The sequence below is a fragment of the Amphiura filiformis genome, chromosome 17 (genome assembly GCF_039555335.1).
Source record: "Amphiura filiformis chromosome 17, Afil_fr2py, whole genome shotgun sequence".
Classification (NCBI taxonomy): domain Eukaryota; kingdom Metazoa; phylum Echinodermata; class Ophiuroidea; order Amphilepidida; family Amphiuridae; genus Amphiura; species Amphiura filiformis.
Window position 1 is genome coordinate 12,343,638 of NC_092644.1, and position 26,558 is coordinate 12,370,195.

The 26,558-nt window shown below is 35.6% G+C and overlaps 1 protein-coding gene across 2 annotated transcripts in view; it reads right to left on the reverse strand.

Moving 5' to 3' along the window:
- Nucleotides 1-637: 637 nt before the first annotated feature.
- The window catches only part of LOC140136940 (uncharacterized), a 32,201-nt gene continuing 6,280 nt past the window's right edge, over nt 638-26,558 (reverse strand). The window contains exons 5-21 of one of the 2 annotated variants that reach the window (XM_072158592.1): nt 26,074-26,473; nt 24,494-24,723; nt 23,151-23,258; nt 21,307-21,444; nt 18,744-19,148; nt 17,720-17,830; nt 14,628-14,828; nt 13,905-13,997; nt 12,298-12,676; nt 11,358-11,587; nt 10,384-10,491; nt 8,532-8,753; nt 7,459-7,548; nt 5,956-6,109; nt 4,936-5,075; nt 3,927-4,076; nt 638-2,931 (exon numbers count right to left, since the gene is read on the reverse strand). In XM_072158592.1, the coding sequence (XP_072014693.1) occupies nt 1,291-2,931; nt 3,927-4,076; nt 4,936-5,075; nt 5,956-6,109; nt 7,459-7,548; nt 8,532-8,753; nt 10,384-10,491; nt 11,358-11,587; nt 12,298-12,676; nt 13,905-13,997; nt 14,628-14,828; nt 17,720-17,830; nt 18,744-19,148; nt 21,307-21,444; nt 23,151-23,258; nt 24,494-24,723; nt 26,074-26,473 (4,800 nt within the window). In that variant the 3' untranslated portion in view covers nt 638-1,290. Of the gene's footprint in view, nt 2,932-3,926; nt 4,077-4,935; nt 5,076-5,955; nt 6,110-7,458; nt 7,549-8,531; nt 8,754-10,383; nt 10,492-11,357; nt 11,588-12,297; nt 12,677-13,904; nt 13,998-14,627; nt 14,829-17,719; nt 17,831-18,743; nt 19,152-21,306; nt 21,445-23,150; nt 23,259-24,493; nt 24,724-26,073; nt 26,474-26,558 lie in introns of both variants that reach the window. The other variant, XM_072158591.1, reaches the window with a different exon arrangement.

The following is a 26,558-nucleotide window of genomic DNA, read 5'->3' on the forward strand; positions in this document are numbered from 1 at the left end:
AATGTCCCACAATAAATACTGTCCAAACATCCATAACCCTTCCCTTAATGTAAAATGTAAAAACATGTTTCTTTTCTGATAATTCTTAATAACAAATCTGTTTTCAACAAAATAATTTAAACCTGTACCCAATGCAGTCTACCCTGCTTCAGCATGGTACACAACACAGTTACTGACAGCTACAGGCATTGAATGTTTGCACAAACATAATGTACACATTATTTTGTTATCTTGAAAGTTATTCCTTGCACAAAGTATGAAATACTCAGGTAGCCCAAGTGGTCTTTTTGAGGAGGGAGGGGCTGAACCTTCCCCAAATGAGTTGGTTTGCTAATTCAACCCCAATAAGAAATTTTGAACCCCATTTAAGGGATTGAACAGCAACGTTTGCATGGTATTTTTTGTGGGACCTGAAAGCACATCAGATGCACCAAATTGCATTCTGAATTCGAGGAATGTCCTTCTAATATCAAATAATTTTATTAAATTATTAAAAATTGATATTTAACAGCCCCAATAAAGCAAAATGAATCTAATGACACGTAGCCAGGGGAGCAAATCTCCACCCCCCCCCCTCCAATTAGCAAAAATATACAAAACTCCAACAATGTAAGAATTTGCAGCGAAGCGAAGTACACAAATTAAATTTTTAAAGCTTTTTTTGGTCAAAAAAGGTCTAAATTTGGGGAATAAAGTCCACTTTTCACAGAATTGCCCCCCCCCCTGGAAAAAAATCCACTTTTTCAAAATCAGCACCCCCACATAAAATTCTGGCTACGGGCCTGGATATATACTTGCAGCGTATAGCTGGGAGGAAAAGCAGTCCATCATCAAAATTTTGACCTTTCGTATTGAAGACAAACATTTTTTCCCAAAGAGACCTAAAATATTTAGAATGCAATTTGATGCATCTGATGTGCTCTCATGTCCCACAAAAAAAATACTGTGCAAACGTTGCTATCCAATCCCTTAAACCAACCCCCAAAAAAAAATTGGCCTGGAAAAAATAATTATTGCACAATCAAATAGGGGTTTTGGTTTGTGTAATTAACGCCTTGTGTCTAAGTTAATTTAATGCATATATTGGGCTATTCCAGTTGAAGTCACCTGGAAGATATGATCTTAATCTCCCACACAGGGGGTGTAGATTTCAAATGGAGTCATCCATTCAGGTAACCCCATTTGAAATTCCCACTCCCTGTGTGGAAGATTAAGACCATGTCCTTCATTCCATAGAGGGTGTATATGGGTTTCAACTGCACTAGCCCATTTCTATCTAGCCTTATCGATTCATAGTGCTGTATTGTCTTTCACTGCTAACTTTGATTTACTGTTATCAACCGTCTTTCCATCTTTACTCACTTTAGCTTTAGCTTTACCAGAACTCTTTTTAGCTCTCAAAGCATCTGATTCCCTGAAAAATATGTCTGCAATATCAACATTTGCTACTGAGTCTCTGCGACTCGCAGATTGTGACTTTTCTATAGGAGCTGTTTTATTGGAGTTGACATTAACTGTATGTGTAGTGCTATGTCCAATATCTGGATTGCTACTCACAGAGGGAGATCTGTTCTTGTGATCCGTTTCATCTGCCTCACTTTTGACATTGGCGGTGCTGCTTCCAGTACTTAATGTCCTTCTCTTTTTATCACCCGTTTCACTCACTCTCTGTTTCACATCTGATGTACTAGTAATATTGTCTGATTTATCAATTGATGTGCTCCTTCTCTCTTTACGCCCGACTGTTTTGCACTTTTCCTTTTCTTCAGTTGTAGTTGCGCTACTCAAAGTTTTTTTATGACTTAGTTCTACCTGCTTGATTTTGAGCGGACTTCCTTCAGTACTTGCACGCTTCCTCCTAACTCCTCTTTTATCCTTCGCAGTTCTCTTAGAATGCAAACTCAGAGGTAAATCTTCGCTGTCAGTACTGCTATCAGAAGAAGATGACAACCTCTTCTTCTTCGTCTTGGCTTTCATTTTCGTCATACATTTTGGACCAACACCTGGTGCTTGTTTTCTTCTTTCAACTGTCACACTTGGGCATTCTTTGCTAGATTCTGATCCACTAGATTTATCACCAGAATCTTTCTTTGACGATTCTTGTTCAATTTCTTGAGACAAGCCGGCTGTACTATTCTTCATGTATTCTTGAATATCTGAAGAACTCAATCTCTTTAACACAACACTACATCTTACAAGTTTGATGTTATTATCCCACCTTACTCCATCTTTGGTTGATTTCTCATCATTTTTATCACTTATTTCATCTTCTGTTGAATGTTTTCTCCCAGGCCCATCTTTATGAACTGGTTCATGCTTAGCACTACCCGCATCTTTAATAGCTTTTTCATATGCTGAACTTGCATCAAGTTTACATGCTTTTCCCTGTTGGGTACTAGTTCCATCTTTAGCAGATCTGTCTTCTGTAGCATGTTTTCTACCAGACCCATCTTTGTGAACTGGTTCATGCTTAGCACTACCCGTATCTTTAATAGCTTTTTCACATGTTGAGCTTGCATCTAGTTTACATGCTTTTCCCTGTTGGGTACTAGCTCCATCTTTGGCAGATTTGTCTTTCATAGCATGTTTTCTACCTGTCCCATCTTTGGGCACTGGTTCCCGTTTTGCACTACCCATATCTTTTTCACATTTTGGGCCTGCATCGTCTTTACATACTTTTTCCTGTTGCGTCTGTTGCTTACTAGCTTCATTTTTGGCAGATTTATCATGTTTACTGCTGCCATCATTATTGATGCTCCCATATTGTGCACTATCTTTCTTTGGTATGTCATGTCTTATACTAGTATTTATAGTTTGATCGGCTTTCATTCTCTTTGGTGATTTGCTATGGTCAGTACTGTTTACTCTCTTCAAACTATTTACATCATCTTCTCTTCTTGCTTCAGTTCTGGTGTTCTGATTTTTTGATTGCTGAAATAAATCATAAAACATAAGATACTGTTTAACAAAATGAATACATTATCCACTTGATTGATATGTAGTGAACTTAATTGACACCTATATGGGGTGCAAAAAAATGATTACATCCTCTATTTTACACAAAAATATTAACAAAAGCTTACTATACCATTTTTCACCCTGATGTGGCAGTGACGTTAATGCGCATTTCATTGGGGGCAGCTTCAAATAGCTAGTGTTTACTCAAAGCGCTGGCGTAAGCATGCACAGACTTAACAAAGCCTCAAAGATGCATACGTGAAACAGCTGCCTCAAGTGAAGCAGTATAGACACATAGCTGCCTGATACAATGAATGATACCTGATTGTTGATGCAATGAGTTGAGGCACCATGGTCAACAACAATATGTTTTATGACAGAACCTGTGTCCAATGTCAGCCCTGTACTTTGTTTCACTTCGAGTTCGATAATGAAGTAGTTGCTGGCCGAAGTATCGAATCATGCATGTTAAACTAGTCCCACAGAGCATATACATATGTCATGTGTACAGGTGTGGTTTGTCAGCACGGTTGCGGTGCAAATGCCTAAAGGCACCGACCAAACTTGAGTTTAAACAAAATATAGTTCTGATTTATAATCCCAGGATTTATTCCAGTATTTCAGATTTTGTCACAGCACCTCAAGCCTAGTTTTTTTTTTACATCTTATCAATCATTAGTATGTTCATTAAAATTGCAAATGCTTAAAGATGACAATTTTGAGAAAACTGGATGGCCTCATCTTGAGCAAATCTTGCAATATTAGGCTATTCCAGTTGAAATCTGTACACCCTCTAAAAAACATGACCTTAATCTTCACACAGGAGTGTGAATTTCAAATGGGATTACCTGATTGGGTGGCTCCATTTGAAATTCACACTCCCTGTGTGGGAGTTTAAGGTCACATCTTCCAAAGGGGGTGTATGGATTTCAGATGGAATAGCCCATTGCTTTCAAACTGGATCCTACCTCATGACTGGAGTCAATCTTTGTCTCTTTGTCAGTCTCTTCATTGATAGGGCAGGCATCTTTTGCTGTGCTGTCCAAACTTTGGGAGCTACTTGCTTCAATCTTTTCTTGATCTTCTTTCTTTTTGTTGTCTAATTCTTGGTAGTATCTCTGGAAGTGTTTTAAAAATAAAATACATAATATGTATTACATAATTATATTACTAATGATTTGATTTGTTTTAGGATGAGAATAAAATGGTATGTGATTTAAGCCTTCTGCTTTTTAGGTATGGTTCAATAGATATCCATTAACCCTAATGCCCCTAGGGCTTCTTGGCAACAGGAAGGGAAAGAAGGAAGGAATAAAGAGAGAAAACAAAGAAGTTGTTTACTCTCGATGGGATTCAAACCCGAGACCCCTTGTATGCCAACCACTAGGTCACCAACACGTTGCCACAGGTCTTGCGCTGGCCTGGCCAGCAAAAGCGTTCCTATATATCACTTTGGGCGATTGCTTCATCACATCATGTGGGATGCACACACGAACAGTGCATACCAAGTAGTATTTTGTAGTACCTGGTAGTGTTAGGCTTAAAAGGTTTATTTCCAACATTTCAGTTGATTCGGACATTGAATTGGTCGGTTACACATAATTGGATTGCAATGTACTACATTGCCCCAAAGGCTACTTACTGTGTTGTAATTTGTTTACAAATTGAACAATGTCTTTATAAAAAACCAAATATTAGTCCAAAATGGAACAAAGTTGGAGCATTCTAAGTTAGAATTTGGGTTATGGATTAGGGTTTGCATTAGGGTTACTCTTAAGAATGGGTTAGGCTAGGGTTACGTTCAGAGTCAGAATTAGAGTTGGACTATTGTTAAGGGTTATGGTTATGTTTAGGGTTAGGGCTTATGTTCTAGTTATGGTGAAGGTTAGGGTAAGGATTAGGGTTTGTAACTACATTATTGGGTTTTTGGACTTGGACTATCAACCTGCAACCACCTAAATATCTAATGATACATACCTTCACATTTTCTATGTGTATTTTATTTCCTACATGAGTCTTTTGCGTCTGTTCTAGATCCTGCCAAGTGACTCTGTTAACAAACACATTGCAGGGCACACAGAAGAACCCATGAATGTAGTCAGTCACAGCATCTTGACCTGCATAGTGAAAAGTACAGCAAGAACACATTAGGGGAGAAGAGGGGAGAGGATTGCAGACCGGGTGAAAATAATGTGCATGATTAATGGGGGCACCCTCGGGCTTAGATTTCTCCGCAGTCCACTTGCCCATTGCGCATACTCTGGCTATTACATTTAAGCATACATCAATTTGTGCATATTTGATAGATTTTCACATCTGATCTTTTCAGTCACCGTACTCCCCCTGTTTGTTAGCTTCCCAAGTGGACACTTAGTTTGAAATGTGGTTAACATGCTTAACACTGCTGTCTATGAAAAGTTAGTCCAGTTTTTTGATGTAACCAAAACATCATTATAATTTTGAGTTCAACTGAATGCATTCATCATGATTAATAACATATTTTTATTAATCAAAAATCGACTATGGCATAGTCTACCTCTGGCTCCGCCACTGATACAGTGCAGGCCTGCGACATCATCCACAGCATTACAAGCATGGTGATTTGCAAATCTGAAGTCTGTTTTAAAGTGTCACATTAATGTGGACCAGTTTAACATCAAAATTTTAAATCTGAGTTCAGACCTGTTGTAGGCTTATCCTGCATATTAAAATCTAGCGATTATAAGAGACATGAGCCAGTGCTCCATATAGGTCTTATCTAGTATGATTGAAAACACCCTTTATTACTATCCACTTCTATTGGAATAAGATACATTGATATGCCAAACCTAACAATTAAGCCAAGTTACAGATCAACTAATATTATAAATTTGCATTTCTGTTTCTACATAATAGAATAACAAAAACTAAAAAGATAAAAAGACCCTAAGTCCCTGATTAGACCTATGGACATTTTCTGTAAACTATAGTTTCTTTTAATAGTATACATCTTCTCACCCATAGCTTTTAGTTCCTCTTCCATTCTAGAACATTCTTCTTGATCTAGAGTTTCCTCCTGTTTCTCTGCATCATATTCCTCAGCAGTATCTTGTTCTACTTCATCTTTATAGTCAGCTGGTAGAAATCCATTCTGGATCTTGCAGACTTTGACCTGTAGTATACAAAAGGGATGGTATAGCATGTTGTATTGTATCAAACAATCTGTGTGTTCTACTAGGGAACGGTTGGCGGATAATGTGGTTTAGTTTAGAGTGTTACAGGTTAATGTGCCCAGTGGAAACAGATCGGTTCAGAGTGATGCGGTGTGGACACCTGGCAACCGTGATCCACCTGATGAGGTAGACCACGTGGTGTGATACCCGGTATTTCTGCCAGTGGAAACACAATGGTTAACGGTTGCTGGGTGTTGAACTTATTTTATGTATCACATCATGACCTTAAAAGCAGCTTGAGGGTCAGCAAAACATTTTCAGTACTTCCGGTACACACCACAACCTTTATTTTAAGCATCTGTAGAAACGTGGTGGTTGTTACCTGAATCAGATTGTGGGTTACCAGGTAATACTGAGTAAAAATACAGAGTGCTCAGTGTAAACATGCAGAATGAGGTAAAATAAAAGAGTACCGACTCTGCTATGTTTGTGTGTCGCTTATGGAGCAATTTCATGTACCTTTGGAATATTTCGCTATGTGGTTGTTTGCGTTCTGTGTGTAACGCCTTGTGCCAAAATACACAATGTGTACGCAAACCAGGCGTGAGAGTGTGTCTTTGAAAAAATATCTGTTATTAGCTAAAAAAATCTGAAATTATACATACATTTGTACACAACAAGTGTAGAAAAATATCTGGAAGTTGAAAAAATATATCTGGAAACAGATAAATATCTGGTCTCTCACACCCTTGCAAACCTTTGCAACACTCAAGCTTAAAGATATAGATTACTGTTCCATTTTGGGATCTTGCCGATGACTGCTGGAGGTATATTATCTGTATTCCATAAGGTCACAAAAAAGAAATCGATTTGCGTAACATAAAAAAAAAAATTACGGCAGGTATTTTTTTTTTTTTAAAGTTGTAAATTGCATTTGATAAAGGCTTTGGAACTAAAGAGGAAAAAAAGTCTAGTGTCGGGCCTACTTTTAGGGTCGGTCGGGTTACGCCAATCAATTTTTTTTTGTGGCCTAAGTGACAAACCAAGAGAGCGGATTTAGTAAACAACCAGTAACCAGGGTCAGAGCTCCTGCAAAGTATGCAATCACTGCAGCATTGACACACCGCATGTCGCTTACACCAGCGTCTGAAAATTTAATATACCAACAATAGTTGACATATCAGCAAACTCATAACAATTAACATGAGATCAACCTAAACCTAGAAAGGAAACTTTCCAGCTGTAATATCCAGTATCTTGTTTGCCTCTGTCAACATAATTATTTAGGGTAAATATTTGTCATTTTCATTTGCAACTGTATGCCGTTTTTATTCCTATGAAGCCTTACCATATTATGCCTAACATTTTGGCAATGTTGTGTTCTCTCTTCTTGTGTAAGGAAAACCAAGTCACACACTTCACACTTCATATCACCTGACTGAAAGAAAAAAGACAATGACAAACTTTTGATGTCAATATAGAAATTGCACATCGTCATTGGGCAGGAAAAACATATGTACTTGTGGTCCTTGAACATGTATAAACCAAAACTGCCAATAGAAGGTCTTGTTCTAAACATGTTCAGGGGCCAATGGCACATAGGAGTTTTTTGAAGTTTCTAGGTTTGGTTTATCTATTGTCAAGTCTCTGATTTGATTGACAAGTTCAACGGATGGGTTGGTCGATGTGAAAACCCATTTGGTACTGTTCAGAAAACTTTGGTTTTCATAAAGTAATTTTTTATTACTTCTGTGGTCTATGCTATGCGCCAAACATACACAAGCGTAAACACAGAAGTGATAAACAATCATACTGACTGGCTGATCAACGGTCTTGACAACAGTTGACCTATTGGTCAGCATATAGAAGGGGAAGAGACCTTGCCACTTCGATGTGATCGATAAAATCTACTTTAAGTGGAAGCAAATTCTTTGATTTGATTGGTTATTGTGGTACAAATGCACAAGAATGTAAAATCAGTATAAGTTTACAATTGCATTGGTTTAGCAGTCAATAGATTTAATGAGGCTAGAAAATTAAAAATAGAAAATAGAAAAAACCCAAGGTAATCAACCATTGGCCCAGCCCAGATCAAATGGTTTGTTTACTACATGACAAGCTTCTTGTCATGTATCCAACTACATACGTACATACATCCACCTAATTCAGTCTTATCAGTAGGGACTGTCAGTCACTCTATTCCAGCTCCAGTGACACCTCATTAATTTCCCTGGACCTTTGGATGTATTGAAATCAGTGTTAGCATTTTTACTTCAAAAATCAATACAACAGAGCTGAGGTTCTAGTTTCCAAACCCCTCCAGTGAATTTAGTCCAACCCAGGGCAATATGCATGTGGTGTCACTGGAATTGAAACAACTCCATATTTTTAAGAATAGAAACACCTGATTATAAAACGCACCCTTCTCTGCTCTTCCAAAATTCCATGAGGTCCTTTCCCATTGACAATTGTATGGAGATATGGATATGTGTGTGTGACATCGCAGAATGAACAAAACTGGTGAGGTTCTGGCATTTTGACAAGAGACCTTAGGAGAAACTTGATAAGAAACATGTTGCCTATCGTAGTCCCTGCCTGCGTAACTTTGTGATAATGCATATATCTCAGATGACCCTTGTACGACTAAAAATTAATGATAACACATATATAACAGAACAAGAAATATTAATAAATACATGGATCTATATTGAACCAAACATCATTACAGATATTTCGTCGGTCGCGTCACATACGGTTCTATTCGAGATTTTTGACTTTTTTTAGAAAATTGGTACCTAGCAATATGTTTTGGAGCTCTTCAAATCCACCAACTTACATACCTTAATTCTTTCTAATTAATGAGATATAAAACTGAGTCTATTTGCTATTTTTTTTAATTTTGTGTTTCACATACAGCATATTTCAATGATGTAAGCTACTTTTACCCATTTATTAGTATGTATATCACATACAGATCTATACGGTAAAACGACACATCACATATACAGATCTATTCAGGGCTTATTTACATTCGCAACCAATACACGCATCACATTGAGATCTATACGTATAAAGAAAAACATAGTGAGACTGTAGCATATATAATATAGCGACAGAGAAAAAATTGTTTCACATACAACTGACTTTAACGAGTCGGTTATACAGAGCTGTAAGTTTAACACCATATTAAACAACTTTACTTGAATGATGGGACATGTAAATTTCACCAAAATAAAACTTCACAGTCTCTCCTTGTTGAGGAAATTATATTGAGAAATAAGTAAGTATGAAGCCAAATCCAACAACAGAAATTTAAATTGTGATTTTCTCGAAAAGCCTAATGCGTTGAATAGATCAGTATGCGATGCGACCAATGATTTAACAGATAGTTTCTTTGTTTGTTCATTTGATGTCCAGTAGATTGTTTCAAGTATTTAACATCTGGCCTTTTCTTACAAGTTTTTCTTCGCTGCAAGACATGCCTTTCCAGTGACAGAGGGTGTTTTCCACAGCTGTGGTCAGTCATTCTTTTCCTACCTAGTTATTGGTACAGGGACAGCGCCCCTGGAAGTTCCTGGATTTATGCATTTTTAGGCCCTTTGGAAACCTCTCCTGACAACTAATCCTCAGAAATATTTTCACAATTTTACCTGAAGAAAAGTCAGCAAAATTGTGCAACTCCAGCTGATGCCTAATATCTGCAACTGCCAAATTCTTAAGTTCATGCCAATAGCTTGGAAAAGGGTGGGTAGCTCTTGTTGCATTTTTCTTAACCAACATTGTTTTTCACATGATTGAAATTCTCTTCTTTTTTTCGTTCAAATTGAAGTTGGGGAAACAAAATTGTGCCGCACCGGCAACACTTATTTTGATCAGTGGTTTTGCCCGCTCTGATTTGGACTTATTGTGTTATACATATATACTACTTACAAAAGGTATCTTTACACTTACAAAAGACGCTACATTTAAATGTTTGGATATATCAAGCTCATGAAAATGTAAATAAAACATTACATACGAAAAAACACTATAAAACATTTTTTAAATGTTGTCAACACGTTAGGTAACATTATGCTAGAATATTTGTAGCAAGTTGCCAAAAATGTTTTTGAACGTTACCAAAACATTTTATACCCTAAATTTGTATACCGTTTATATAGCCAGACATCTGTATAACATTTTGTGTTTGCTGGGTATTAAAAAGATTGAAAAGATCTTATTCAATTCATAGAATAGAACTACTGTCTACAATTCCCTTTCACAGTTATTATACCTGATAGCTGTAATAATCTTTCATGCACACATAGCAGAACCAATCAACCATTGCATCTCTACTTGCATGAATGTACTTCTTCATTCCAAGTTGACACAGAAGTTCCCACTGAAAAACATGGGGAAAAATTATAAGATAATAAATGTAGGCATAAATGGAGGGCTCAGGGAAAGAGTATCTTAATTCCAAAATTGCCATTTTGAGAAAAACACAAAACCACATTATTGTAACTCAATGGCGATAAGATTTTGTGGTGCAGACTGCAAAAGACCCCCTGAAGAGCCAATGCAAACTCTATGAAACTCCACTGGAATTAAGATGTTGTTGCTCTGACACATTTAGTAAGCCTGATTTTCACTTGTGTATTGGGTAAATATATATCATGTGGAGTCAAGATTTTGTCGCTGTCAAATGAACAATGTTGCTAGCTACATTTTCATACCAAAATCTCATTTTTGCCAAAATTGGAGTTGAGATATTGTTGCACTAAGCCCTCAATATATATTTTGTGTTGTGATCATTTTGATCCTGGTTCCGAACACAGATAATGTGAACCAATCGACCTGGCAGCTATTGATCTTGATGTCACACTAAGACGGTGAATTAACTCTTATTTTCCTTTCACACTTTCTTGGCCTTAGATATTTGTCACATTTCTTATTGCAGTTGAACACTTTCTGAGTATCTTTGATAGACAGACTGACTCTGGAATAGACTTTGGCTGTGTTGACACCATGGAATGTATATTCTTTCACATTCCCAAGAGATAGTAGAATTTCACCGTGTCGTCTGATGATTACCTTTTTAGGCATGAAAATCAGAGTAACGGCTACCTATTCTGGAAGGTCTGTTCTTTGAATTGTCACATTTCTTACATATCTATAGAAATGCCCGCTAATTTGCACCCCTTCTCCCTCTTATGTACGCTTTACAAAATGTAAAGTATAAATGGTGAAAATGTTAGCATATCTCACCTGATGAGGAATGCTGCTTTCCTTTGTTAGTTCAGCATCTACCTCAGCCTTAAGTTCTATCACACTTCTTTGACTCGTAAAGAACGTCAGTGTTTGCTTTAACTGTCTCATGGAAGCTTCATACACATTGTTCATCTTTGATATGTATTCTTCAACTACATCGATCCAATCTTGCAGTGACACATGCTTCCATACGTCCTTTTGTATTCCCAAAAGGTGTTCACTCAGATCTGAACAGTACAGGGGGCAAAAAGGTATAAAAATTAATGTCATGTAATCCTCGCAATCACAAAAATTGGGAAAGCGGTGCCAGATAGGGTCGTCCAAAGATATGAGACATTTTTTCTTAATTTTCAGCCTATTTTACAAGTTGACCTCAAATAATTCATTTCATGAAAGTTCCCATAGTGTAGCTATGTCCAAATTTGGTTTTACTTTACCCATGATGCTTGTCAAAGACACTGGGTGGTAGGCCTAACTAATTTATTACATGATCATCCTTGGGTTTATCAGAACCCTTATAGATAGGGACAACATTGGCCCTTTTCCAAGCACTAGGGCCTTGACCATGCTGTTGAATAACATTAAAAAGATTACATAACACTGGAGCTGACTTAATACAGCAAACCTTTAAAAAGACAGGAAGTATGCCATCAGGACCAGGAGATTTGGACAAATCAAGATTCTTAAGAACATCCATCACGTCACTTACTGTAATATAGGCTCAAAATCGTAGCTAAATTAAAAAGGCTTGACTGTAATTTAATTGGTTATAAAAAAGAGCAGAAAATTATTTGCTAAAAATTAGATTGCACTGGCTGATAGACTTTGTAGAAGTCTTTAAGCTTGATTATCACTACATACAAAAAAATGCCCTAACAACACACATAACATTTTTGGCCCCAATGCTGCCTGATTGCCAACTCAATGATATAGTTACCTGAGTAATAATCCTCTTGGCGATAAGTTTCCTCTGAGCAGAGATCTCTGATCACTTGATCCTTCCTGGGACTTTGTTTCATGTTTCTCCACCTCATGTGCGATGCTATATATGCTACAGTTTTACCAAAGAACTCCCTGTCTGTATTTTGAAATAGTGACAATGATTCTGAGTTTATTGGTCCAAGGTCTTTGCCATCTATTCCTCCTCCCTTCTGTTCCTGCTCAACATCAGTACCACCAATCTCCATAGATTCCTCTGGAGGCTTGGTATGGGAGGAGTCTTCCGTTTCTGGGTCTGCATCATCTTCTTTCACCTTAAGGATTGGATCTGTGTAGTCTGGGGGCAGCTCACCACTTTCGATCTTCTGCTGTACGATCTGAAAAAAATACAGTACACCTCAAAATTCGTAGGTACAGTGTTCCCTCTATACTGATTTTTTGTTGCATCAATTGGGAATGAAATTCTTGGTGCAAGGGAGAGCCCTCACAGGTGATGCCTAGTGGTCCACCTTAGGGTCCCTGGTAAAAAATAAACTCAAATCTGGTGAAAACACTGATAACTTTAATATAAGACTGAATTACATGCAAAGCTACAAACTACAGAAGCATAATCCTTTCCTGATGTAATTTCCCCAACCACCACAAATAGGCTGCAATGACAGCGTTTTCACTTATTATTGATACAAATTCTCTTTAAAATAAGCTTTATAAAGATATATTACATGTCAACGTTGCTTGTTTGCAAGGAAGTAAAATATCAGTAAATTTGTTTTCTATTGTTTTTTGAGAGAAGTTTAATGAACCATATCTCTAAGCAAGCTCTGCCAACATTATTGCCCATTTGTGGTGGATGGTCACATACCGTAAAAACTTGATAGTTAGCATATATGCTTACTATCAAGCACTTTTAAAACATGCAAACATGAAGAGCCCAATCCACAAAAGTGTAAAGGGTTTTGAGCAAATCATCGATACACATATATAGTTATATACAAACAAGTAAACCTGCAAATGTGTGTCTCAACTCCATTAGGTCAGTTGATAAAGCGCCAGATTTTGGTACAATTTCATATTTTCAAAAGCGCACGATAGTAAGCACAAATGCTAACTATTGAGTTTTTACGGTATATGACATGTTATCTGTAAACAAAACAGAGACAACAAAACCAGACAAGAGTGTTGCCAGTTCTAAAAACATCTAGAAACACCAGTACCAGAGTGAACAAGATTCCTGAAAGGAATTGAAATATTTCTGAGTGAGTAGTATCACTCTAATTGGATCTGAAAAAGAACCTTTATCAATCAAATGAACTATGAACGATCCTGATGAATCTGTTTCAAGAAAACAGAGACAAATTATTGGATAACACAACCATGCCAGAATACGGAAATTGTGATCTATAGGGAACAAATTATTTATTACACAACAAAAAAACCCTGCTTTACAGGCCCGACTGGCAGATTTCTTTTCACTTTGATTTACTTTGCTAAAATCATGTAAAATATCCCATTTTTGGTCAAATTTGATTGCTTTTGACCGGCTCTACTTGAAAAGTTTGACCGCCCTTAAAACTGGTTATTTTTTTGTTGTTGACTTATGCTTACATTTTTGTGATGCTGCCTTGACATGTGGTGATGCAGATCCTTGACATTTCCGAAGTTGAAGCAACACACCTCACAAAATGGTACGTTGGCATGCTACAGGCAAGGAAAAGATAAATGATTTTTCTTATTAAGGTTGGTCTTAACCCTGGAATTATGTAAACTTTTGGGCCTCATAATACATTATACCTTTTGGACCTCATAATACATTGTACATATACAGTCCACAACTTATAAGTTCCCCCCTAATACTTGTTAGAATAAGTCAAGAAATATTTTCCAAAATGTAAAAATATCAAAAAATATGTATAGCCCTATTTTAAAAATATGTATAGCCCTATTTGTTTTACACATGTGGACCAATTTATAGCATCACACCTCACTGCGTTCAGTCACAATGGTTAATTGCATTAGAAAAGAGGCAGTTTCAAAAGTTGCACCTACAATGCACCTTGTTGAATTCTGCACCTTGAAGGTAAATTTTTAGTAATTGATAAAAGGACATCATAGAGGTATTTAAATTGTATCCAAAATTTGCAGAAGCATTAGGAATGAAGTAAAACAGTCAATTTAAGAAAGAAATATTTTATCAAAAATGGTAAGAAAATAAAAAAGTTGATTTAAATCAGTGATTTAAAAAAAAATCTTCTGACCAGCTGATTGGTATTATGAGTTGATATTCTAATTGAAATTTACTGTTGAAAGTACAACTACCAATTAACGTACCCTTGCCCTGTGTAACTGAGATTTGCAGTGTTCACTTCTTGAGCATGTATATTTCTGCATACACAAATCACAAAAGTGAGGTTCGGGAACGTCAGCAGCTACTTTTTGAAGATACTTGACAAAGAACATCTTGCCTAATGTTGTGCAGACGCCAGCCATATTACCCGTATGCAGTCTTTTGGTGATATGTTCATTGTATTGCTATGAAAGATAAAGAGAAAGCAAGAGAGTGAAAGACAGACAAACAAACACACAGAAAAGCAGACAAGACAAACAGAGACAGAGAAATCATTGATGTCATTGTAGTAGGTATCCCAGGCAAACCTTAGTTAACACATTTGCTAGTCAGCGAAATTCGCCGAGACCGGGGCCCAAACACAATGCATATTTACATAGAAATTTGAATTTTTTTCGAGAATAGGTCGGTGAAGGAAACCTACATAAATGTTTTCTATATACTTCACTTGACCCAAATATATGATTATTTATGGTGATAATCAAGTCGCACATGGAATTTTAGAAGGATTTTGATAGCAGTTCCATTAAAAAAAGCTGCTATCGCCATGAGACTAAGATCTAGAAACACCCCGAAATGCCGTTTTGGGGAATTTTGCTAGCTGAATCTTTTTGATGAAAGTCAATCTTTGACAAGATGTAACTTTGCTGCGGAAAGTGCTATGAAAAAAAGGTTTTCAGTGTTGACTTTGTTTACTCAAGGGCTTTAATTTGATATATAAAATGATGCAGTTTGATGGCAAATTTGAATTCACCTAGCATACCTAATTGTAGTGCAGGAGCAAGATCTCACAGGGGCCCTAAATATTGTAGTTCAAGCAATTTGCCGGATAAGATGTAACAGGATTAATTACCATAGCAATGGGTCAACACAATTTTTGAATGTATCGCCCTGGCACACACTATAAACAGGCTGCATTCATGTGTACAATCATAGATTGAATACAATTAAATACTGCTCTTTTCAAAGACACTAATCATACAGGTGCGAGTGAAACGTACATGGATTCTGCATAATGTGAAATTTCTATAGAATTACGATCCAGGTCTTTATGCCTATTCAATGATAATCTATGGTGCGATACAGAGGGCGTACGTCTAGTGCAGGGCAATACATTCAAAAATAGTTTTGACTTTTTACCCATCGCTATGGTAATTAATCCTGTTACATCACTACTTCTACAGCTAATTTCACCGAAACATTGATCAATATGCATACAGATCATTAAAAATACTTACATTTTACCCTTATTTTCCATATTATATGTTTTTGAAGTCACATGTATTATAGGTAAAAAACTACCTATGATCATCTGGCAAAGAAATTCTTAAAGCGACCCTGCAAACACCCAATGGGAGCAAGACACTTAATGATTGGATCATCCAAACTATGGGACTCATTGCATCCAAGGTTTATCTCTTCCTCTAAGGTTTATATATAATAGCATTTGGGCCTTTAAAACAAATCTACAGAGTTACTTGTTCATTAAGTATAAGTTTCATGAAATACAACTATTTGATTCTTATTTGACACATATTACTCTTTGTATGTATATTTTCATTGTATGTATGTATATTTTCATTTTAGTACTCTTTGTATGGGTATGAACGTTTGGACAGTATTTATTTTGGGACATTAGAGCACATCAGACATATCGAATTGCATCCTGAATACTGAAGAATGTCATTCTGATATCAAATAATTTTGATTTTTTGAAATTCGCAATTTAATACACATTTTATGGCAAATCATTAAAATTGATATTTTTGATATTTAACAGTACTTGAAGTAAACTTTATAAATCTGATGATTTATACTTAAAGTGTATGTAGGTGGGATGAAAAGCCGACGATCAATTGAAAATTTTGACCTTTCAGTATTGAAGATATGGATTTTTTTTCCAAAACACCAAAAAAAATTAGGTCTTTTTGGGAAAAAAATCCATATCTTCAATATTAAAGGTCAAAATTTTCAATTGACCGTCTGCTTTTCCTCCCTGCTACATACACTTTAAGAATATATCATTAGATTTATATAATTTACTCGAGGACTGTTATATATCAAAAATTTGAAAAATATCAAATTTTTATAATTTGTCATAAAATTTGTATTATATTGTAATTTTTAAAAAATGAAAAATATTTGATATCAGAAAGACATGCTTCGTATTCAGAATGCAATTCGATAGGTCTGAGGTGCTCTCATGTCCCACAAAAAATACTGTCGAAACGCAATAAACGCTCATTTTGGATCCCTTAATAATCTTTGTATGTATATTTTCATTGTATTACTTTTTCTATATATATTTTCATTACCATGAACAGCTATTGTACATAAAATTTATTGTGAATGCAATTAAACACCAACAAACACTGTCACCATTAATTTATAATTGATAACAGCGCTATAAATTTGCCATAAGTTAAGGGCTCAGTCACCCACCTTTGCACAGTATTTTTGTGGGGCTTGACAGCACATCAGACACAACAAATTGCATTCTGAATACAAGGAATGTCCTTCTGAAATCAAATAAGTTTATGCAACTTGTGATATAATACAAATTTTACGTCAAATTATTAAAAATTGACATTATTGATATTAAGCTGTCCTAGAAGTAGGCTAGGTAGACTTTGTAAATCTAATGCTATGTAAAGTGTATATAGTTGGATAAGAAGCCGACCATCATATGAAAATTTAAACCTTTCATATTGAAGATAAACATGAAGTTTTCCAAAAACCTAAAAATCTTAGGTCAAAATTATTTGATATTCCTCGTATTAAGAATGCAATTAGGTGTGTCTGGTGTGCTCTCAGATCCCACAAAAATATTGTGCAAAGGTGGGAAACCGAGACCTTGAAGGCCTATTCAGTGATCCCAGCGCAAGTGTAAAAAAAAATTGAAATTGTTTATAAATTGTTTAAAGTGAAGGATAAGTCATTCAAATTGTCATTTGACAAAGGTAGCAAAATCTGAATTTTGATGATTTTTATGATCGTCCGGATGAGCAAATCACTGAAAAGGCCTTTAAGTGTTATGGCACTCTCTGCTGGTATATGGACATGATTATGTACTTACTTTTGCAGTTGGGATACTTGAGTGGCACAAGAAGCAGGTGAATTTGTTTTCATCTGACATGCTGACAACTTTGATTTCTTCACTCAAATTTAACTCTGCAAAAAGCTTCTTCTACAATAAGAAAAACAAACCTTTATATAAATATATAGAGTACTTTTAATATATCAATTAAAAGGGCATTTCGTGATCCACAGCCTCATCCCCCCACTTTTCTCAAAAAAAGTTGGAGATTTTTATACCACTGGAAACCTCTGGCTACATAATGTTTATGTACCAAATACTTCTTGCAGATTAATTCGTTTAGCAAAAATATCATCAAATTTGTATTTCGTTCTGGTATACCAGAACAAAATTACAACAGTGGCCTATGGAGCAGTGTAATACACATAATCATGCATAACTCGCAAACGCAAAATCGGAATCAACTGAAATTTTGGGAATTAGCTTTTTTCGTGGATATCTACTGAAAATGTCATAAAAAGAGGATGCTAGGATCAAGAAATACTCCTTTAACACACAAACCACAAAATGGGCTATTCCATGTGAAATCCATACACCCCATATGGAAGACATGTATTTCATTCGCTACACATGGAATGTAGATTTCAAATTCAGGTAACCCCATTTGAAATTCATACTCCATGTGTGGAAGATTAAGGTCATGTCTTCCATGTGGGGGGGTATGGATTTTGAATGGCACGGCTCAATTCTTATTCTCAGAAGAAGACACAGGTCATGAAATTCAATTTATATGAAAAAAAATGTGGTCCTATTTTTTCAGATTTTTGGGCAACAAACTTTTTTAAGACCTTATTATTACTGGGTACTTTTTAAGCGCTTTATCGCAGATGTTCGTTCTCAGGTTGAACTAAATGCTTACGATTGAGATATTTTTCAAATGAGAACTTTTCTTCAATTCAAAAATTAATACTAGTTAATGCCCCCACAACACAAATATAATCATTGATTAACGTAAAAAATATATAAAGCTAAACGCATGACAGTGTTTAAATCACAACTTTACCTGGCTCCTGATCCATCCTTTGAGATTTTTACACTTATACTCATATGGCTTATAACTCTTAGTATCCCTGTACTTGCTTAACCTATATCCATACTCCTTATCCTTATTTCCATTTTCGACCGTTGTCTTTCCCTCTTTGACGGCAGAAATGTATTCCTTTTGTATCTCCCTGATGTCATCACAATTCTCCAACTGCTTACACACACTTGGAATCTGCGGCATAAAATCTCTGAGCCGGTTGAGATTACAGAACCAGTCTTTATCCACTAATTCAGCTAATTCCTTTGCTTTGCGTACTTGATCGCGTACTTGAGAAGGTTTCACAGGGCCGTCTTCAACATCAGAAGACATATCTTGTTCCCCTTTGATGCCTCCATCCATATGATCACTATGGTCGCTAGAATCCTGCTGAAAATATAACAATGAATAATGAATTTAAATTACGACTCTGCAAGTGCTACAGCATAAGTTACTTAATAGTTTGTAGATTCTGTTACTCATGTCCTTGAGATGGTGATGAAATTCATTAATTTTCGTATCATTACTGTCCATTCCAGACTTTGTTAGGAAAGGTTCACTACGATTTGCCATGAGGATGCTAATTAAAATGTGTGACAAAAGATAACAGCTTATTCTAGTCATGTTTGTATACTATAAGATGGAATCAGGGGGCCAAAAAATTCTTATTTTTTGACCCAAAAAGACCTAATTGCGAGTGTAAAATAAAAGAGTTTTTTATGCCTTTTCAGTCAAAAAAGAGCCAAATTTTGAAAAAAGGTCAACTTTTTCAATATCCCCTGTCCACTTTTTCAAAATCAGCACCCCCCCAAATAAATCCTTGTTATGGGCCTGGATAAAATGACCGTGTTGAGATCAACAGATGGTGGGTGACTAGGTGGGGCGTACCAAGAAACCATAGACCCCAGGTTGTTGTGCGCATCAAGAATAACATGATTATGCATGCTTTAGGCATACGCCCCTGATGTCCACAGTGTTAATGTGTGATGGAGTTGTAAAATGACATGATTCAAGTTGCTATCCTTGCCGATTGGGTAATACCATTTGAAATCCATTCACACCATAGAAGACAAGACCTCTATCACCCACAAATGGAGTCACCCATTCAGGTAACCCCATTTGAAATACACACTCCCCGTGTGGATTTCTAATGGAATAGCTCATTGCTCATATAAGAGATGGTAATCTATTCGCAAAAGTAGGCCTTTTTCGTAAACAATTCACTTACATGCAAAAAGGAGTGGACTTAAGCCCCTAAAATTCACTTTTCTTAGCTAATTTGAAGGGTTTAACATGAAAAAGTGGTCCCCTTGCTAATTTTTCTTTGAATTTGGTCCTTATAGGTAGTTTAATATTTTTATCAATTATCCCATGACCATGGATATAGGCCTGGATCCTATAGTAAGCTGTTGTTAATATATATACAAGGGCAAATATGGCCAATCAATTTTTCATTATATGGACAAGCCTCATGTAGAGGCTTACATAAATGCAGAAATGATAAACAATAACACTGATTGGTTGATCAACAAATGATGACAATAGGTTGACTGTGATCATCAGTTTCCGTACAGACTTTACCTCTTCTATAAGGCCTAAGATAGAGTCCGAAGTTTACCATTTTCTAAAATCCATTTTCCGTGTTGTAACTTGTGTTTAAAATTTGTAAATCTTGTGTCATGAATAAAGCTTCAAATGTAAAAACAGTGATTTGATTAATGTCACAACAAAAGTGTTCAATGTCAGCTCTGATTGGAATATTCTCACGATAATAGTCCGATTATTATTATGTTTGAAGGGATATAGGGGCATTAGGGGGTTCATGCCTTGATAATATACCTTTATTTTGGTACTTTTTAAACCATAGTTTTTATACATGTAAAATTGAAATAAAACTGCTTTAAATTGTTTTAACATTTCTTTTTGTTTATCTTTTTGGAATTTTTGTCACATCATCACTTTTAAAAATGTCCTTTTTTTCAATTGTTGTAACCTTCCTGAAGTCACATTGATTCCATTTTGGTGTCATAATGTGCAGGAAAACTTCGGACTTAGCCTAAGATCGGTTTTGAAACTGTGATTACCCCTGATCAATTCTGCATATATGTAATGATACCATTATATACCTCTGCAATGTAGAAAAAAAGTTGTTTGATTGTCCACTTCCAACTGAACCTTATCTGGAAAATAGTTTGCTTCATTGTGGTTTTACTGTACAAAATTGGGAAATTCCAGAAAAAGGTTTTTTTTTCTTTCAAAATTTTTGACATCCTGAAAAGTTTTTTAAACAGCTTCTTCACACTTCTAAACCATTTAAAAATATGAAGCAGCATGCAGTAGAGAAATATTCCAATTCACACCTATTTGGGCTATTTATTATAAAGCTAATTAAAGGCATACAGTCATGTCTTGTTGGCTATGCATATGAACTTGAAAAATAATTGTTAAGTGAAAAAAAAAGTAGAAAAAAAGTCTGACCGACCCTACCCTTTGAAGGGGATCTATGGACAACCAAACAATTTTTTTTCTGGCCTATTTGGCATACCTCCTTATGCTGAGCTGCTATTAGATTCCTTTGGAGATACTTAATAAGGAACATGTTCCCTATTGTAGTTCCTGCTTTGATAATATTCTCATCGTGTCCCTTGCGATATCCAATGCCTCTCACATGATCACTGTAAATCTGCAAAACAAAATATATAAGTTAGACAATTTACCACTGAAGATTACTACACTGGCCCATGTGTGTATCCCATTTAAGGGCAGAGTATTTTGCATTTTCTCAAAATCATTATTTCTGAACTGTGTAACAAAAGTTATGTATATTATTGGGTAAGGAATCCAATAACTACACTGAAATTTCAGTGACTCAAGACAATCAGTATATATGACAGGAGATCACTTTTTTATCCTATTTTTGTACAACTTAAAAAAAAATCTGTTCAAAATAACAAATCCGTTAGCTTTTCTGAAGAAGATCACTGAACTTAGGGAAGGTTTTTTGAAATTCCTTTTTTGAAATATTGAGAAAAAATATAAAAAACAATTTTGTCACTCTATTAAGCTCAAAATTGCACATAATGGTGTATATTTTTTTTTTTTTTTTATATTTTGAAAAAATAAGAAAACCTTCCCTAGACTTTGATGTACTCTAAACGATAGTGAAAAAAGTTTACCTTTTGCTTGCATAGCAGTTAGGCCCAATATTGTCAAAAGTGTGAGAAATCCCATTTAGGCAAAACATCGTTCTTATATTTGATCGGTAAGACTATAGCGCTAAAATTGAGCATGGTCTTATTATCATTTGTTCTAAATGAATCTATAAAGAATGCTTTTAGTGGAAAATTCAAAAAATTACAAAAAAAGTGGCAGATCAATTTTGTTTTGACATGCTGGGAAACAAGCAAAATACAGACTAAACTTTATGCAGAGGGGGGACAAAAACAGCAAATGTAGGCATAGAAGAAGGTAAGAGTTTGATAGCCTAAAATGACCAATTCCAAGGCCCGCAGATTGAGATGTTAAACCTGCAAAGGGATCAATGGAAATACAAAATATAGCTGTCTTGAGTCTGGACTTTTTAGGGTTGAAAAGGGATGTAAATCACTCAAGCAAACATGATGAATAAATAAGCAAGTTGTATTTTATCAGTTTCAAGTGAAAAATACAAAGTGTTGATAGAATTGCGAGAAATCCAGATCGGGCGTGGACAGAATTTGTGTCATTACTCTGGCCTTAAAAACATCAAAATTTGATCCTTGAACTAAAATTGATGAAATCATCTGTATTCTACATGAATCAAAGAACATTTTAAACCAAAGTAGACAAAAAAGGCAAAAAAACTGACGTTTGAGGAAGCAAGATAATACAGACTAAACAATCTTCAGGGGGAAAAAAACAAAACAATGTTTTAAATGTTTGATATAAAATCAAACAGTGAAAACTACATGCTGTAGTTTAAAAACAAATTCAAGTCAAAAACTGAATGCAAGTTCAAATAAAACACAGTAGCAAACAAGACAATAAGCTCAAAGCAAAATTAGCTGTGTCTTAACTCAATGAAAGCATGTTCACTACCTAGAATTAAGTGGGTTTTTTACCATATTCCTATGAGTAATTAACATTATTTTAGCCTAGCTCTCAAATAAAAAATTCAAGTTATGATTTATTAAAAGTTTCATTTAACAGGTCAATGGTGACAATATAAAAAAAAGGCAGCAAAATACAATTTACCATAATATTTTTAGCAAACAAAGTTATTGGTCTGAGAAAGTCTTATTTTGTATTAGACATTCCTTCCCATAATTAAAATTGGGATTTGCCAACATTAGCCTCAATTTCTGGCGTTGGGTCACATATGGTAAAAAGTTACTTTTACAGTTATTGTACCTGATAGTCAACATAATCTCTCATGCACACATAGCAGAACCAATCAACCATTGCATCTCTGCATGCATGGATATATTTCTTCATCCCTAGTTGACAAAGAAGTTCACACTGAAATAAAATAAAATAAAAAATGGAAAATTATGTGCTTGATTTCTAGAAAAGTTAGGACATCATTAAAATTGCACAAATTTGAGACTTTGCTATTAGCATAAAATTGCCAAATTTGAGACTTTGTTATCAGCTGAAAATAGCTACAGACTCAGATTTCATTAATATAATACACTCACAAATTGAATGACTGCATAAGTGAACAATCTGGGCAAGCCTTTTAGTGTAATTTTGCATTGAATGGCTTAAGTAGAGTACCAAAGTTGGAACAACACAGGCGTAAGGTACAAAAGACACTGAAAGTCTGATATGCTCAGTTTTCACAATTAAAAAAGTGAACAAATCTTCCATTTTTAGTGTAATTTTGTATCAAAATGATTAAGTAGAGTACCAGTGAGTTGGAACAGGACACATCACAATGCAAATAGATATACACTGAAAGACTGATATGCTCAGATTTCACAAATTGAGGCCATTTTACTGTGATCCAACGTTGCATTTGGAAGCAGCAGGCTTGTCAATAAACATGGAAACTGATGGGTACCAATCATTTTGATACAGGTGTATAAGTTTAAAGCTAGGTATATCCTATAAAAGTTATTCCTTTTTAACTATTTAAATAACAGTTTAGTGTAATCCTTTTAACTTAACTTTTAAATGGAATCGGTCCACTGAGATATATAATATTGGAGGAGTACTAACAATGCTATTAGTAGCACATCCTTTAAATGTTTTTCTCAGAAACATATTTTGCATTTGTCCTGCACATATCCCACTAATGAGTTAGTTGCGGCGATATTCAAATTCAAAAATATGCAGCTTTTAGCTAAATTTGGATTGGTCATGATTTGCAATGTTAAATCCAGCAAGATCAAATAACTTTAAATGATCTTGAGCACTCTTTTTCTTTTGCTTTCTGTCTACAAACTCTAGCATGAATTTGCCTGAAGAGTATGTAATATCCAGATGTCATGGACTTTTGAGGGCCAGTTGTAAAAAATAATGATGGTCAACCTATTGTTTTTCCTAGTTGGAGAGAGAGGGCTGATTTCAACCATTATAGCTGTAGCTAAAGAACTGAGCTGCTCCTATGAAGAAAAAAAAATGTTTTTTAAAGCAGATTTAGTCAAGAAAAAAATTGGGTGACTTAATTATCGATGATTTGGCCCACAAATTGGGCTGAACATTTTTGGCAATCATGCTTACATCACAAAAAGCTATTATATGAACCCTACCTGGTGAGGAATACTGCTTTCCTCAGTGAGTTGCGCCTCTACTTCTGCTCTGATTTCTTTCACAAATTGCACATTTTCGTAGTAGTTTTGCATTTGCTTGATCTGTACACGGGAAGTTGCAATCATTTTTTCCACCTTTGATTTGTATTCTTCAACAACATCGATCCAATCTTGTCGTGACACATGCTTCCATACGTCCTTTTGAATTCCATTAAGGTTTCGAGTAAGACCTGTATAACAGACCAACAACATACATGTAATGGCTTCGGTGTACGCTGTGAAGTACATATGTGACCATCCATCTCAAACCACTCGTAAAGTCGGCAAATTGTATTTCGAGTTACAGTACAAAATATGCATAGAGGTTGTATTAATATGTCCCTAATATTTGTCCGACATGTTTCTCATTTTAGTCCAGTCAAACACCAATCTTTAATCCTATTGTTGAAGAGGATAATAAGCTTTATACTTATGTATAGCATTAGTAAAAAGCTTAAGTCTTTGTTTGCTTTGGCTAAATCCTGTTCAAGTGGTGGATTAACCAACAATTAACAATGACAGGACATTCCTGAACCTCGTTCAGTTGAGGATGATTTAAGTGACCGCCAATTATGACCATTTGATATTTAATACCAGCAATGTGGAAAAAAAGAAAAAATGTAGTGCCAAAATAAGGTACCCTTTTACTGAAGGAGCAAAGTTTAACAAGTCATAACTCCGCTTCTGGATATCGTTGAAGTCAAATGATATATCATTGTAAAGCTTATGATATATATTTTCTAAACACGGAAGAAAACAAATTTGACTAGGGCCGACTTTATGAGCGTTTCAACCTGGACGGTGGACCCTTAGTTCACATCCTTGATAAAAATAACACCCATTTTATACTTTAAGCAGAATGTATTCTAAAGTAACATGCTTCGCAAGACATTACCAAATATGGGAAATAATGTAATTGTGTATTTAATAGTGCCACACGCACATTGACCAATCAGATTGCGCAATGAAAAATAAACATTTGAGCTATGCTGCTTGCATATCATGTTGTCAATGGAATTGTTCTCCCATGATACACACATGAACTTCTTGACTTTTACAACCCTTCTCACTCCAGTCTTTGTTCTGCAAATAAAACTCTCCTTGTTCAACCTAAATCATCTTGGTCATGGGGTGATCGCGCCTTCTCTGTGGCAGCCCCTCACATATGGAACAGTCTGCCCAATTTTATTCGCAGTTGCTTGTCAATCGAGTTATTCAAATCCTTACTCAAGAAACATTTCTTTGAGCTAGCTTACATGATGAGCACAATTCCCCAGCATATCAACTGTCCCTATAGAACCTATGCATGAACTGGATTAATTTGTAGTATTTTTGTTTGTTATTTTTTAGCTTCATGTATATTGTTGTTCTTGAAATGTACTTTTGTTGATTATATTTTACATCAACTGTCCATATAGAGCCTATGCAGTACCTCACACAATTACCCAGCACATCAGTAGCCCCAGCACATCAACTGTCACTGCCTGTTGAACTTTCTGGGGTTTTTTTGTCGCCTTATCACAAATTTATATTACTAGTACCTGAGTAATAATCCTTTTGACTATAGACTTCCTGTGAGCAGAGATGTTTGACGAGCTCCTCCTTTGTGTGTTTGGTTTTCACTCGCTTTATGTTGCAACACTCTGCTATTGCTGTTACAGTTTTACCAAAGAACTCTCTGTGTGGGTCTTGATATAGTGATACTGATTCTAAGTTTGTCGCTTCAGGACTTTTGTCCTCTGTCTTCGTCTCTGTTCCTCCTTCCCTTTCTACATCACCATCACTGATCTGCATAGTTTCCTCTGGAGGCTTGTTGGTATTAGATGAATCTTTCGTTTCTATGCCATGTTTCTCTGCTTCTGTATCATGTCCTTCCACCTCTAGGATTGGATCCTTGTAATCTGGAGGCAGTTCTTCATTTTCAATCATCTCCTCTACAGTCTGAAATTAAATAAATAACATTTTTAGATTGTGATGATGCAGGCAATGATGACAATAATTAATATTGTTGGGAGTTTAAGAGGAG